Raw genomic sequence first — 15,689 nt, 5'->3', positions numbered from 1 at the left:
CAGGAGCTGGGCCGCAGCGATTGGTCGGTGAAGGAGCTCGCGGTTCCTAATTGGTCTCGCTCAGGCGGCGACCAGACATTCTGCTGCGCTTGCGCATTGGCTCGTTTGGGCGGGGCTGGCGCGAAGGGGCGGGCGCCCTGGCGATTGGGTGCGCTGCCGCGTGGAGGCGGGATTCTGGTCGCGGAAACAGCGCGGGGTAGGCTGGGTAAGTAGTGCCGGTCGCGCCTGCGCAGTGTGGCTCTGAGTGCGGGAAGATGGTGCTCATCAAGGAATTGTGAGTCGGGGGCTGGGGAGCGATCGCGTCGCACCTCGGTCGTCCTCGGCGTGGGGGGAGGGGCCGTCCCGACTCTCGTTCCCCGCCGGGCCGCTCCCTGCTGCTCTCGGGCTCTCCGCCGGGCCCTCCTCCTTCCTCCGGCCCCTCGCCCCCCGCCCCGGTCCTCCTTCCGGGCCGGGCCCCCATCCCGGCTCCTCTTCCTCGCCGGGCTCTGCCCCGGCCCCTCTCCACCCCTGCGGCCTTGCCCCCCGGCCCGGGTGCCTCGCCGCCTCCGGGCCCCACCCGCCCCGGCCTGCCTCGCCTTTCCCGCTAGGCCCCGCCCTGGCTCCTCTCTCCATCCTCCGTGTCCCGAGTTCGCCCCGCCCCGCCGAGCCTTTTCCCCTGGGCCGGGCCCGCCCCGCCCGAGCTTCTCTCTGTCCCCGGGCCTGCGCCTGCTACTGGCTGCTCTCCATCTCCCTCGGGGCCCCATGGTGCCGTTCCGTCCTTTCCTCGGGCTTCCAGCCCCCGCCTCGGTGGGCGTCACCTTGTCCCCCGCATGCAGCAGGGAGTCCCCTCACCTTTCACCTCTCTGTGCTGTGTCCTGTGTCCCTGCTGTCGCTGGCTGTTGAGCCTGCCCCCTGCCTGCTCCGTGCACTTCAGCGTTACTGCCCCTTTCCACCCATTAGCCGTGGTCACCTCTCCCGCCAGTGCTGCTAACCCTGTCTGTAACCAACCTCAGCCCAGTCGTCAAATTGTGTCTGATAGCGGAAGGAATGCCGGCGTTCGTGATGCGTAATAAATAATAGTAAGTCATGGGTTTGGGGCTGCCCAAGGACGAGGAGATGTGTAGAGCCCTGTATATCCATGAATATCTGCTTTCTGTTCATGGATATCTGCATCTGTGAATTTCATTAAAGCTATCTGACTTTTTTTTCTTTTTTGAGATGTGCATGCAGGTACAAATTTTGTATGTAGAACTCTGCAAACTTGTAGATATCTGCATCTGCACATGTCAGTGCACCTATCCATGGCTCACTTCTGCAGATTTGGATTTTATATCCATTTAGGAATCTAGAGATGTACGTTAACTATGATCTGTGTTTTCTCTGAACCCTCATGGGGGAGAGGGAAGAGTAAAGAGGAAATTCTTAGCCTGCACGGTCTTGGAGGATGTATACTGAGCCCAATTCTGGAGAGGGGAAGACTAAATTATTTCTGCTAAGTCCTGAAGCTCTGGGGAATTTCCATTAGAGAACTAATATTGTATCAATTCTTTTAAAAGAGTGAATAGGATTAATTGTATAGTTACAGATTTGTGAGTCTGCTACTGATTGTAGGCAAAATATTGGAGCAGCTGATGCAGCATTCCATTAAAAAATTAAGTCCGCATCCTTTTATGGAAAGTGTATTTTTTCAAGCTAGTTTATCTGTTTGAGATTGCAGGCTTAGTTTTTTAAGGTAATAATGTTAACATATTTTGGTTTCTGTAAGGCATTTGACTTGATACTGCATGACACTTTGAATAAAATGATAGTATAAAAATTATCATGGTACACATTAAATGGATTAAAAACTGGCTAACTTGGTAGGTCACAAAATCTAAGGCCATGTCTACACTACAAAATTAACTTCGAAGTTGCTTACTTTGAAGTTACAACTTCAAAGTACCAGATTTGAAAGCTGAGCATCTACACACACCCTACTTTGAATTTAAACTTTGAAGTAGAGCTCTACTCCATTCCCAGGAATGGAGTAAGGACTTGGAAGTAAGGGAGCCCAAATTTGAACTAAGGGAAAACACCAGTAGACTCTCTGAAGGCTAATTTGAAGTAGTGCCAAACTTCAAAGTTAGTTCCTAGTGTAGGTGCACCCTAAATTTTAACAGGAATCACCATCAAGCAAATGTATTTCCATTGAAGTCCTACAAGAGTTGGTTTGGTGCTTTTTAATTGATGACAGAAGAAAAGTTAAAACCATCACTAAGAGTTTGCAATTAACACACATTTGGAGAGTGACAAATAATGAAGAGAATAGGTCATTGATACAGAATGAACTGGTTTGTTTGGTAAATGGGGCACAAACCATAGATATAATTTTTTTTAACATGGCTTATGTTTACATGACGTCAGAATAGATAATTACAATGGGCCTTTTTGGCCTTTAAATCCATGAATCATTGGTTTGTTTTTAACTGGGTTTTAAAATAACCCTGTGAACCTTGCCTTATTGTCAAACAAGACAGTGATCGTTTTATTTCACATTCTTTCCTCCTTTTTTGTGGCAGTAGAACCAACTGGAGGGTTCTTTAAGGGAAGGAATGTTCCTTTTGGCATCACTGCAGAGTGTTGGCCACATATTTTTAACCAATATGCCAGATTTATCTATTTTGTTGTTTACAGGGTAAAGTGTAATTGTTGAGATTGTGTTATAAGATGCAAATGCTGATGCCTGTAGCAGTGGTAAGTGTGGAACCACAATTTGTAGTGTTAGGCATTTCTTACCTGTAACATAAAGGAAATCCTAGGAGAACAGTAAACCCCCGTAACACATTGGGATGACGAATGACCGTTTATGATTCTTGCAAATGTGGCAGAAGTATGCATAGAGAGATGAGCTATTACTTAACTAGCCATAATAATGTATAATATAAACCTCTTTGCAGGTCAAATTATCTGTTGCAAAGACCAACTCAAAGTTTTTGCAGTTGCACTTTCTTAGATAAAAACTGCATACTTCATGTGACAGTATCTGGTGCTCAGCTTCTTTCCGTGCCTTTTAACACAGCAATACCTTACAGTGTTGGTTTTGCTCCAGCTCAGCAGGTATACAATTGAAAGCAGCTGACTTAATGTGATGGTTCTTTGTTTTAAAACATTTGCCCTTTTCACCTGTCCAATGTAATGTCAAGGTTAATTTTTGGAGGCAATATCTAAAATATTTAGTACTAAGTTGCCTCATTCCTATTAATTGATATGTCTTCCTCTGCTGAGCATTGCACTGAATTTTGGTTTGCTACAGAAATTCCTGTTGTCTGGAATAAATCTTCCTTAATATTGCTTTTTCCAAGAGATATGGTAATTTTATTTAAGGAACGTATTTCTTTTACATATCCTGAACTTCTGGCCACATTCCTTATGTTTGGAGCCACAGCGTTAGCTTTAGGTATGTCCGAAGAGTCTGTAAAATGACTTAATGCTGTGACAACTTAAGCAGTATATAGCAAATTCCTTTGCCACGCAAAGTAGTTAGCGCTGAAGTGTCAAATGTGGACTCCCTGCCAACAGTCCTAATCTACAGAATAATGCTTCAGCTCATTTCTTCATAGCAAAGATACTGATGATCTTGTTGATGTGTGGTTAATGTTCACTGCCTTCCTGTAGTTTACTGTGTTCTATCCACTCTCATTTGTCCTTTCTGCCTCCAGGAGAAGGGCAAATTGCCTTCCAGGAGAAATGAACATTGCCATCTGTGCAGAGCATCAGTGCACTGAGATGCTGCTGGTTGGGTGACACGCTTTTGTGCATGTTTGTGAGAGAGTGTGTCTGAGTGGGATAGTTGGACTCATCTAACAATTATGAATAATCAGTCAGCTAAAGAAGGCTCTCTCTTATGACAGCAGTTGGGAAAGAGTCCATGGTCTTGAGGCAGCAGTATTGGCACAGTGACTCATAGATGCCACTGCCTCAAAAGTTCAGTTTCATTTCTCTCCCTTTCCTGACCAGTGCAGGCTTGTTCCATTGGTGATTTTTTCCAATGGTTTTTGTAATGTAGTTTTGAAGGGCTAAGTTATGGGGCTCTCCATTTCTGTTGAGTATGTACCACCTTTCCTGATGATGTAGAGAATTGTTGTTGTTGTTGTTGTGTTTATATAATTGAATGGGTGGTGCACTCTTGGACCTCTTCAAATAATTCTCTTGTTCTGGTGTTTATACCCATTCAAGGCAGTACAATATAATACAACTTCATGTCAAATGTCTTGACACAGCTGAAGTTGAAAATGTAAAACTATTTATGGGTAGTCCTTGGGCACTAGAACCCTAACTTCTGGGGTTGAGACAAAGGAGAAATATTTTTAAAAATCAATTATAAACCATTTCTAAATGTTTTGGAGCAAATTAATAAAATAAGTCGTCAGGGCCAGATAAGCTTCTGAAGGATCTCAGGTATGAAACTGCTGAGTGATTTGGAAACAGATTTAAAGGAGAGGTTACATAACAAATGATTGGAGGATAGCTAATATCACAATCTTTTCAAAAGGCTTTAGAGGTGATTCTAGTAATTACAGGCAAGTAAGTCTTAACTTCAGCAGCAGGAAATCTGGTTGAAACTATAATAAAGAACAGAATTGTCAGACACACAGGTGAACATGATTTGTTGGGGAAGAGACAACATGGTTTTTGTAAAAGGAAATCACGTCTCATCAGTCTACTAGAGCTCCTTGAGGGTGGAGGAGATCAGCAAGCATTTGGACAAGGGGGATCCAGTGGGTATAATGTGTTTAGATTTTCGGAAAGCCTTCGGCAAGGTCTCTCACCAAAAGTTCTTTTAAGCAAACTCTCTTAATCTATCTTGGGATGATAGAAAGGTCTTCTCATGGATTGATAACTGATTAAAAGATAGTAACAGAGAGGGAGCCGTACTAGTATATATACTAGCGAAACAAAAAAGCAGTCAAGTTAATATTGAGTCTGTTCTGGTATGGCTGTGGTCTGAAGTAGTAGGTCTGTCCCATGAAAGCTCACCTGACAAATTATTTTGTTAGTCTTTAAAGTGCTACTTGACTGCTTTTTTGTTTTGATTAAAAGATGGGAAACAAAGGGTAGGAATGAATGGTCAGTAGTAGTGTGACCAGTCCTATTCAACATATTCATAAATGGGCTGGAGAAACCTGTAAACTGTGAGATGGCACAACTTGCAGATGATTCAAAACTGCTCAAGATAGTTAAGTCTAAAGCAGGCTCTGAAGAGCTTCAAAAGGATCTCATAAAACTAGGTGACTGTGCGACAAATGGCAGATGAAATTCTGTGCTGATAAATGTTGAGTAATGCATATTGGCAAACAAAATCCCAATTATATCCGCAAGATGATGGAGACTACATTAGCAGTTACCACTCGAGGGATCTTGGAATCATTATGGATAGTTCTTGGAATACACTCTGTCCAGTGGCAGTCAAAAAAGCAAACAGGATGTTGGGAATCATTAAGAAAGGGATATATAATAAGACAGAGACTGCCTTATTGCCAGCCATGGTGCACCCAAATCTTGAGTACTTTGTGCAGATATCGTCACCTCATCTGAAGACATATTAGCATTGGGACACGTTCGGAAAAAGGCAACAAAATTATTAGGAGTATGAAACTGCTGCAATAGTAGGAGAGAGTAATAAAACTGGGACTGTTCAGCTGGTAAAAAGACAACTAAGGGGGTATATTAGATGTCTAGAAAATCATGGCTAATGTAGAAAGTGAATAAGGAAGAGTTATTTCCTCCTTCAAATAACACAAGAACTAGAGAGTCACCAAATAAAATTAATAGGCAACAGATTTAAAACAAAGGAAGTAGTTCTTCACACAACATGAAGTCAACCTATGGAACTCCTTGCGGAAGGATGTTGTGAAGGCCAAGACTATGACAGGATTCAAAAAAGAATTAAATTCATGGAGGACAGGACCTTAAATGGCTATTAGCCAGCGTGGGAAGGGAGAGTGTCTTTAGTATCTGTTTGTCGGAAGCTGGGAATGGGTGATGGATCACTTGATTACTATTTCTGTTCATTCTGGCTACGTCTACACGTGCCCCAAACTTCAAAATGGCCACGCAAATGGCCATTTCGAAGTTTACTAATGAAGCGCTGAAATGCATATTCAGCGCTTCATTAGCATGTGGGAGGCCGCGGCGCTTCGAAATTGACGCGGCTTGCCGCCGCGCGTCGCGTCCAGACGGGGCTCCTTTTTGAAAGGACCCCGCCTACTTCGAAGTCCCCTTATTCCCATGAGCTCATGTTGCCTATGAGCTCATGGGAGTAAGGGGACTTCGAAGTAGGCGGGGTCCTTTCAAAAAGGAGCCCCGTCTGGACGCGACGCGCGGCGGCAAGCCGCGTCAATTTCGAAGCGCCGCGGCCTCCCACATGCTAATGAAGCGCTGAATATGCATTTCAGCGCTTCAATAGTAAACTTCGAAATGGCCATTTGCGTGGCCATTTCGAAGTCTGGGGCACGTGTAGACACGGCCTCTCTCTGAGGTGCCTGGCATTAGCCTCTGTCAGAAGACAGAATACCGGGGTAGACAGACCCTTGGTCTGACCCGTTATGTCCATTCTTATGTTCTTAATCATGCATGATAGGCAGCTAAAGTTCTAGTAAAGCCTTTTGAATCTATCAGTCCTTCCCCCCCGCGCCGCTGCCCCCTGCCCCCCAAAAAAGGTCGAAATGGCCGTGCTAATGACCAAATTGAAAAATATGTTGAAGCACAAGACTTCTCTGAGTTTAGGTGGCTAACGTTCAGCTTTATTGAATTCGGTAAGGCAGCAGATGAGCCAAACTGGACACCAGTAAAACCAGGTCCAGCAAGGCTGCTTGATGCAGCTAACTCTAGTGTTTTATACCCTTATACAAACAAGCCCAGTGTCAGAGGCAATTAATTAGAGAATCATAAATCACTTTCCAAAGAGAAACAGTTATCCGCAAGGAAAATCAGGTAAAAGGGAGCTGGATCCCAACTCCAAACAGTTCATTAAGGCATTCCATAGAGCTCATCCTCCCAGCCATTCCCAAACAGGTCAAGGAAAGGGCAGGCTCTTGTGTGCGTGCAGAAGTAAGGGATGTGAAATGGCGTCTATACAAGATGGCTTCCACAAATAGTAATGGGGTGATGAACTGAATATTCAGCACCTCATTAGCATTAGCACACTTCTGGCCACGGCACTTGGAAGGCACCACTGGAACACACTTGGCACAGCTGCACGGGGGGTCCTTTTCGAAAGGACCCCGCACATTTCAAAATCCCCGTATTCCTCTCAGCTGAGGGGAATAAGGGGATTTCAAAATGTGCAGGGTCCTTTTGAAAAGGACCCCCGGGTCGCCATGCCAAACAGCATGCTAATGAGGCGCTGAATATTCACTTCAGGGCCTCAATAGCATTCTTTGATTTGGCCATTAGCATGGCAATTTCGAAGGTGTGGCCAAGTGTGGCCACAGCCTCTGTCTGTAACTGTTCTGCATTCCGCAAACTTTTATTTATAGGAAACCACCGCCAGTCTTTTACAGAGATACAGTTCTTCCCAGTGATAACTGATGTGCTGTGCAGTTGATGATTTGTTCCCTGGGAGTGCTGGATGTTGAAGCAAAACTGCTGGCTCTGCTCCAGTGGTCTGCAGTTGCTAGCTCTGGCTAGATAGCTGGCCCCATAGCCACCAGCCCCAGGAGAGTGGCTGGGTCTTGATTGGCTGCTCACCCTGGCTGGGCAGTCACCTGCAGAGTGGGTGCTGGTTAATTGAGCATAGAATCATAGAATGCTAGGACTGGAAGGGACCTTGAGAGGTCAAGTCAAGCCCCCTGCCCTCATGGCAGGGCGAAGCACTGTCTAGACCATCCCTGATAGACACTTATCTAACCTGTTCTTAAATATCTCCAGAGATGGAGATTCCACAATCTTCCTAGGCAATTTATTCCACTGTTTGCACACACTGACAGTTAGGAACTTTTTCCTAATGTCCAACCTAAACCTCCCTTGCTGCAGTTTAAGCCAATTGCTTCTTGTTCTATCCTCAGAGGCCAAGAAGAATAAATTTTTCTCCTTCCTCGTGACACGCTTTTAAATACTTGAAAACCACTATCATGTCCCCCCCCTTAATCTTCTTTTTTCCAAACTAAACAAGCCCAGTTCTTTCAGCCTTTCTTCATAGGTCATGTTCTCTTGACCTTTGATCATTCTTGTTGCTCTTTTCTGGACCTCTTCCAATTTCTCCACATTTCTTGAAATGCAGCGCCCAGAACTGGACACAATACTCCAACTGAGGCCTAACCAGCGCAGAGTAGAGCAGAAGAATGACTTCTTGTGTCTTGTTTACAACACACCTGTTAGTGCATCCCAGAATCGTGTTTGCTTTTTTTGCAACAGCATCACACTGACTCATATTTAACTTGTGGTCCACTATAACCCCTAGATCTCTCTCTGCCATACTCCTTCCTAGACAGTCGCTTCCCACTCTGTATGTGTGAAACTGATTGTTCCTTCATAAGTGGAGCACTTTGCGTTTGTCTTGATTAAACTTCATCCTGTTTACTTCAGACCATTTCTCCAATTTGTCCAGATCATTTTGAATTTTGACCCTGTCCTCCAAAGCAGTTGCAAGCCCTCCTAGCTTGGTATCATCTGCAAACTTAATAAGCGTACTGTCTATGCCAATATCTAAATTGTTGGTTATCCGAATTCCAGATAACCTGGCTTGTACTGCAGTTTTATTAATCCAGTTTGAGAGGGTGGCTAACCAGTAAAAGCAACAAAAATGGGGTATTAATCTTTCACCTTTCCATTTAGATTTTGTTAGCATGTAGTATTTAAAATAGGTTTTAAATACAGAAAATTCACATTTTTCTTGGTGGTGGTGGAGAGAACCCCATTAATTACCTCCAGATTTCTTAAGATAATATCAGGTTGGTCAATTCCTAGGTGATTTTTAAATTCCAGGTCATTGTGATATTTTTAAGGGTTTTATAGCAATAGTCAGTTGGCTGTATTGTACGTGTGCTTTCAGCGTAGAACAGAATTAGTCAACACTGTATGTACAGTGAAGCTTGCTTGTTGTTGAAATATTAACGTTTCTTGATGCATTTAATATAGCTCGTTAAAATCGCATGTATCAACACTATCTTTAAAGTACCAGTCAAGTCATACTTCGCCACTACTCTCCCAAATGCAATGAAAAGCAATCTGCCTTTACTTTTTGTAAAGCGTACTTAATATTTGCAGTAATCAAAGAAGTTTAGTGCACTTAGCCTTTACTTTGCATCTGCAGGAGTGTTTGAAATCGGACATCACAAGGTATTGGGCAAGAACTTCATTCCTGCTCTCAAATGAGGAAACAAGCCAGTCAACGCTGGCTGATAGTGGCATACACTGTATACAGGAGGTCAGACAGGACAATTTTGTTGTTCAGTCTTGTGTTAAGCTGTGACTCTCCTAAGTATGTTGCCTGATGTCACTTCAAGTCAGTGGCAGAGCTGGATTTAACTTTTGGATCTCCTTCCTTCTCCTTTGCTTCAACTGCTCACACTTTTTCATTATAACAGGTGTTTAACATGGGGTTGCATCTGGTTAATTACTTTTTGCTTATGTAATTATATTGCTAAATTGGTAGAATTTTATAAAAGGTTAATGAACATAATTAATTTTGCATTTTTTATGAATATCTGTATAAAGGCTAGTACAGGTATTGCGCGTGGAGCATGTGACTATATAGATGCTCATTGTATACATTGTTTGTTCCTTTTCTCTTTCAGCCGAGTGGTTTTACCATGCTCAGTGCAAGAGGTATGTAATAGCTTTCTTTCTTGCTGAGCTTTGTTCTTTCTTCAAAAACTGATTAGCCTGGATCTAAAGGTATTTTGTGCGGTGCATGCACTAGGTTTCCAGATGTGAATTACTGTCCCATCAGTCAGGCAGAGCAAACTTGTTCCTGCTCCATGAACTTCAAAGCAGACAAATGACTATAGGTCAAGAAATTTTGCCACTTCTAAGACAATCTAGTGCTTATGATCAAAGAAATGAAACTGTAAATCTCTTCATTGCTGCTTGTCTTCCTGCTTGTGAGGGTGCACTCACTGTTGTGACTCCAGCTAATATACTTCTCTGTCACACAAAACAGGGATAGGGCTACTCTTCATGTTTGAACCTAAGGATTTAAATGTAATGGAAATGCACCTAACTGAAGCTCACTCCCAAAAGTCCAAGTTCAATAGAAAATTCCCTGTTTTAAGGGGAAATGCAGCCTCTTGCATATGCCTTTTGGCAGCTAGTTTCATCCACCTAAATAGCTTTGTCCTAAGAAAGTTTTGTTGTGTGTGGTGACCTCCTGAATAACCATTTGCATCTTCAAAAACAACAAGAAGTCCTGTGGCACCTTATAGAATAACAGATATTTTGGTGCGTAAGCTTTCGTGGGCAAAGACCTGCTTCATCAGATGCTTATGCTCCAAAATATCTGTTAGTCTATAAGGTGCCACAGGACTTCTTGTTGTTTTTGAAGATACAGACTAACTTGGCTACCTCTCTGCTACATGTGCATGTTAAAACTGTACAATTGGGAATAAGACTAATCATTTAAAATTTTACATTTAAACCAGAAACACTTTAAGTGGCCATACTTGTGTGTCTATTGCTGGAACAAAAATAGTATTCTGTAGTAGTTTTCTTGAATATCATGGAAAACTAATACCACAAACAGTAAAATTCTTGATTTTTTTTTTTTTTGGCCCAGTGAGGCCTGAGATGGTATGGTGCTGTATTAGTGTGAAACAAAACATAGTGCAGCGCTTGTTTTCACAATCAATTAGATATAATTATCCAAATTTTTCTTATTCTCTAATGTGGAACTTCCTTGTAGTAGTGTCATTTTGTTTACGTAAACTTATGTCCATAAAAATTCACTGGTCAAATTGAAATATAGAATCCTAGGGCTGGAAGGGACCTCAGGAGGTCGAGTCCAGCCCCCTGCCTAAAGCAGGATCAATGTTAACTAAATCATCCCAGCCAGGACTTTGTCAAGCTGGAATTCAAAAACCTGTAGAGATGGAGATGCCACCACCTCTCTAGGTGACACATTCTAGTGCTTCACAAACGTCTTGCTCAAATAGTTTTTCCTAATATCCAACCTACACCTCTCCCTCTGTAACTTGAGGCCATTGCTCCCTGTTTTGCCATCCGTAACTACTAAGAACAGCCTCTCTCCATCCTCGTCAGAGCCCCCTTCAGGAAGTTGAAGGCTGCCATCAAATCACCCCTCACTCTTTTCTTCTGCAAACTAAATAAACCCAGACCCCTCAACTTCTCCTCATAGGTCGTGTGCGCCAGCCTTCCAATCACGTTCGTTGCCCTCTGCTGGACCAACTCCAATGCATCCATTTCTATATTGGGAGGCCCCAGAACTGGATGCGATGCTCCAGATGTGCTCTTACCAGTGCTGAGTGGAGGGGAATAATAACTTCTCTAGATCTCCTGGAAATGTTCCTCCTAATGTACCCTGATGTGCCATTAGCCTTCTTAGCTACAAGGGGACACTGACTCATAACCAGCCTCTCATCTGCTATCTAAACTCTCACAGACTACACAGTTTTCTTCTGTTGAAATGTTACATCTCTTAATTTCAGTATCAAGTTGGACAACTGTACTCGGTGGCAGAAGCTAGTAAAAATGAAACAGGAGGTGGTGAAGGAATTCAAGTATTAAAGAATGAGCCTTATGAAAAAGATGGTGAAAAGGGACAATACACCCACAAAATTTATCACTTAAAGAGGTAAGCGATGTATATTCATTGTATTTCTGTGGGAGAACTACTGCCTCATGATTTCCCAGCTTCCCTTTTCTTTATGTAAGAGTACAGCACACTTTGTTTCTGACCAGGAAGTATTTAGAACCGGTGTGGAATGTTAAGAAATGTAGTGGGGAGGAAGAAGAGCACACCACAAAATGGGTATGGATATGCTTAAAAAAAATAAGTTTCAGGTACTTTGTTCAGCGGAGAGGCTATTCTGCTGTTTTTTTTGCTGCTCATCGCGTTGCTCGTGTTCAATACGTGAGCTTTGGCAAAGTCTGTGATACTTCAGACTGGTTTTGTTAGTGCAGAAACTCAGGACAGCCACATATCCCTATTAAAATGTACTTTTGACATGACTTGAGACAAAGGTAATTCCAGTTCCTGAAATTAGGCCATAGTTGCTGCCAGTTAGCTTTTTGTTGTTTCTACTGTTATAGAAGAGCATTTCAATCATTTTCTTGCTTACTGTTTTGACACGTGCTCAAGTGTGATGTGTCTAGTATAAAAAGTGTTAACATCCTGGGTACAGTTGTTTTCCCTTTCTGTCCTTGAAAGGAAAATGGTTACATTTGCCTATTGATGATGTTGGAATCTTGCTACAGCTCCTGGGACTCAGGATTTGTTTTGATCTTGTCACTAATGTAAACAGACTACCCAGGGGATCAAAGAGCACAATTCTGTATCTTTTATGGTTTTCTTTGAATGTTTAAATAATGTACAACAGAAGGCTCTAGTTAGAGATGTAGAAAAAGCTGACTAACGAGAAACGCAGTTGTTAAACACAACCTTCTAGTTGTCTGCTGGTTGGTCAGGTGAGGGCCTTCAAAGTCAGGGGTTTAACTTTCTAATCTAAAATATATTGGTTGTCCTTCATTTTCCTATATAAAGTGGATTTGGGTTTCAACTGAGCCCATTGTTTATGCTAGTGTTTAACTTGTTAGGTGTATGCAGTACAGATGAGTATCAAAGGTGCATGCCAGTGCCTCACTGAGGAGTACTTCAATAGGCTGCTGCATGCATTCTCCTTTGACCTAGTGCTATCCAGTATGCCATGTGTCTGTGGGAGACTGAACAGACTCCTCATATTGGTGGAAGAGTTTGGTATAGGCCGTATTCCGTATAAACTGGGTGAAGTTCATTCGATGTATAGCTGTTAGGAGGGAAGTCAAATCAGTATGGCTTTGCTAATCAGAATAACGTGGTGGTAAAGTTTAGTTAGTAGCATCTTAAATATTAACTTTAAATACTGAAATCTGGTTTGACAGCAAACCTGAATCAAATCAGTGTTTTCCTATATCTGATTAACTTGTTTAAGTCAGATTGTTTTTTTTATTGCCAAACAGTTTGCAGCTAGGCACCCTGAGCCAAAACATGACTATCAGTTGGAGCTAACTGCAAGCATATAAAAAATTGTATCCAGAAATTGATGTACAGGGTTGCTGTAGCTACTGTGAAGCTGTTGAGAGTGTTTTTGCTGAGTAGACCCTTGATGGTGCGTTTCCATTAAAAGCTGTATAAGGCAATGAGGTTGAATACTTGGAAATAACAGTGTATTTTGCCATTTGTTCTGTCTTTGACATGTGTAAGTCACCAATGATTCCTGCAGTGTGAGTTAATGCACACTTCAACAATCCTGGGGAAGAGATACTATTTACTTGCCAAACATTCTTTAGAGGAAAAGATGACTCTTCTATTCCATTTGGGACATAAAGATGATGGTTGAACGATTTGATTAGCTGGAGCATTGGACTTAAGCACAGGATGTTGGCCTTGTTCTTGGCCACTTCATTCTTTGAGTCGCCCTACAGACTTTTCAACTTGCTTTCTTGACATAAAAGAGCATTTTCTGTATGGGAATGGGGTGTCATTAAACACTAGGGCTATGTCTATTCTCATGAGTTTTTTGTCACCAAAACCTGCAGAGTGTCCATGGCTGCCCCCTGTACTCCCGCTGCCAAGCCCAACTCTGCCACAGCCCCACTGCTGACGTACCTTCCTGTGTCCCTAGCCCCGATGGGATTCTGAGGCTGACGCCACTCAGGGTCCTTCTTCCCTTGCAGTGTAGTGACTTTACCCTGTCCTTGGACTAATGCCCCTCTACACCCATCCCAAGGCTGCCCCACCCCCCGCAATCCAAGTTCAGATGCTGCCTGCCTGATGTGTATAGTTATATCATCTTTTGCACAACATTTATTTTCAATACATTTGTATTTAAGTAAACAAGTCATTTGAACCCCTCCCCCGTGTCCTTAATTGGAAGAGGCTGGGGCTGGAAGGGGAGGGGTTCTGGTAGGAACTGGTTTAGGGCTGTGGGCCCGAGGCCCTTTTTGGTGGCACCCTAGGGAGCGTTATTTGGGGCTGTGGGAGAAGCTCTCCCTCAGGGCCTCCCAGATCTGCAGTCTGTCCTGATGGGCCTGGCAGGCTGGAGCTGTCTGTCTGCTCATAGCCATAGCCAGCATGCACCCCCAACCCCAGGAGGAAGGCCTTCCGTTTTCCCTCCACTATGTTGTGGAGGGAACAACAGGCAGCCACAACATGGGGGGGGGGGGGGTTGTGCTCCCCCCATGTCTAGCCAGCTGAGGAGGCACCTAAAACATGCCTTTCAGCGGCTGAACGCACACTTGGCCTGGTTCTGTTCCCAGCTGTCGGGCATTAAGGAGTGCCTGGCTTTGGTTCAGGTGCCTGACCTATGGACTCATGAGCAAGGGCATGACGAAGTAGGCCGTGACCCCCAGCATGGAATTCTAGGGCTGGAAGGGACCTGAGAAGGTAATTGAATCCAGCCCCCTGCCTAAAGCAGGATCAACCCCAACTAAATCATCCCAATCATGCCTATGTCAAGCCAAGGACATGGGGATGGAGATTCTACCACCTGCCTCGGTAAGGCATTCCAGTGCTTCACCACCCTTCTGGTGAAACAGTTTTTTCCTGGTATCCAACCTACGCCTCTCCCTCTGAAACTTCAGACCATTGCTCCTTGTTCGGCCATCTGTCACCACTGGGAACAGCCTCTCTCCATCCTCTTTACAGCCCCCTCTCAGGAAATTGAAGGGTGTTATCAAATCGCCCTTCACTGTTCTCTTCTGCAAACTAAATAAGCCCAACTCCCTCAGCCTCTCCTTATAGGTCATGTGCTCCAGCCCCTTGCTTATTTTTGTTGCTCTCTGCTGAACCTACTCCAATGCGTCCACGTCCTTCTTATAGTAGGGGGCCCAGAAGTGAACGCAGTACTCCAAATGTGGCCTCACCAGTGCTAAGTAGAGAGGAATAACAGATTGTCTAGATGTGCTGGAAATGCTTCTCCTAATACACCCCAATATGCCTTTAGCCTGTTTGGCTACAAGGGCACACTGATTCATATCCAACCTCTCGTCTGCTATAAACCCCAGTTCCTTTTCTACTTCACTGCTGCTTAGTCAGGCAGTCCCAGCCTGTAACAGTTCTTGGGATTCTTCCATCCCACATGCAGGACTCTGCACCTCTCCTTGTTAAACCTCATCAAATTTCTTTTGGCCCAATCCTCAAATTTGTCTGGGTCACTCTGGACCCTATCTCCACCCTTCAGTGTATCTACCTGACCCCCTAGCTTAGTGTTATCTGCAAATCTGCTCATGGTGCAATGCATTCCCTCATCCAGGTCGTTAATGAAGTTGTTGAACAGTACTGGCCCTGGAATTGATCCTGGGACACTCTACTTGAAACCAACCGCCAACCAGACATTGACCCCTACCCATTAGGCCTGTCCATCAAGCCAAGTTTCTGTCCATGTATCCAGTCCGTACTACTTTAACTTAAGGGCAAGAATGTTGAGACACTATCAAAAGTGTAGTTAAAGTCAAGGTATATAACATCCATTGACTTCCCCATGTCCACAGAGCCCCATCAAAGAAGCTAATCAAAT

At 43.8% G+C, this 15,689-nt stretch overlaps 1 protein-coding gene across 1 annotated transcript in view; it reads left to right on the top strand.

Moving 5' to 3' along the window:
- Positions 1 to 233: 233 nt before the first annotated feature.
- The window catches only part of PITPNB (phosphatidylinositol transfer protein beta), an 84,489-nt gene continuing 69,033 nt past the window's right edge, over positions 234 to 15,689 (top strand). Inside the window, exons 1-3 of the mRNA XM_075012475.1 lie at positions 234 to 274; positions 9,756 to 9,786; positions 11,622 to 11,767. Coding sequence (XP_074868576.1) covers positions 255 to 274; positions 9,756 to 9,786; positions 11,622 to 11,767 — 197 coding nt within the window. The 5' untranslated portion in view covers positions 234 to 254. The remainder of the gene's footprint in view (positions 275 to 9,755; positions 9,787 to 11,621; positions 11,768 to 15,689) is intronic.

This window comes from Carettochelys insculpta, chromosome 18 (genome assembly GCF_033958435.1).
Source record: "Carettochelys insculpta isolate YL-2023 chromosome 18, ASM3395843v1, whole genome shotgun sequence".
NCBI classification, from domain to species: Eukaryota; Metazoa; Chordata; order Testudines; family Carettochelyidae; genus Carettochelys; species Carettochelys insculpta.
The sequence above is the reverse complement of the archived record's forward strand: the minus strand, read 5'-3'. Positions and strand labels throughout refer to the sequence as shown.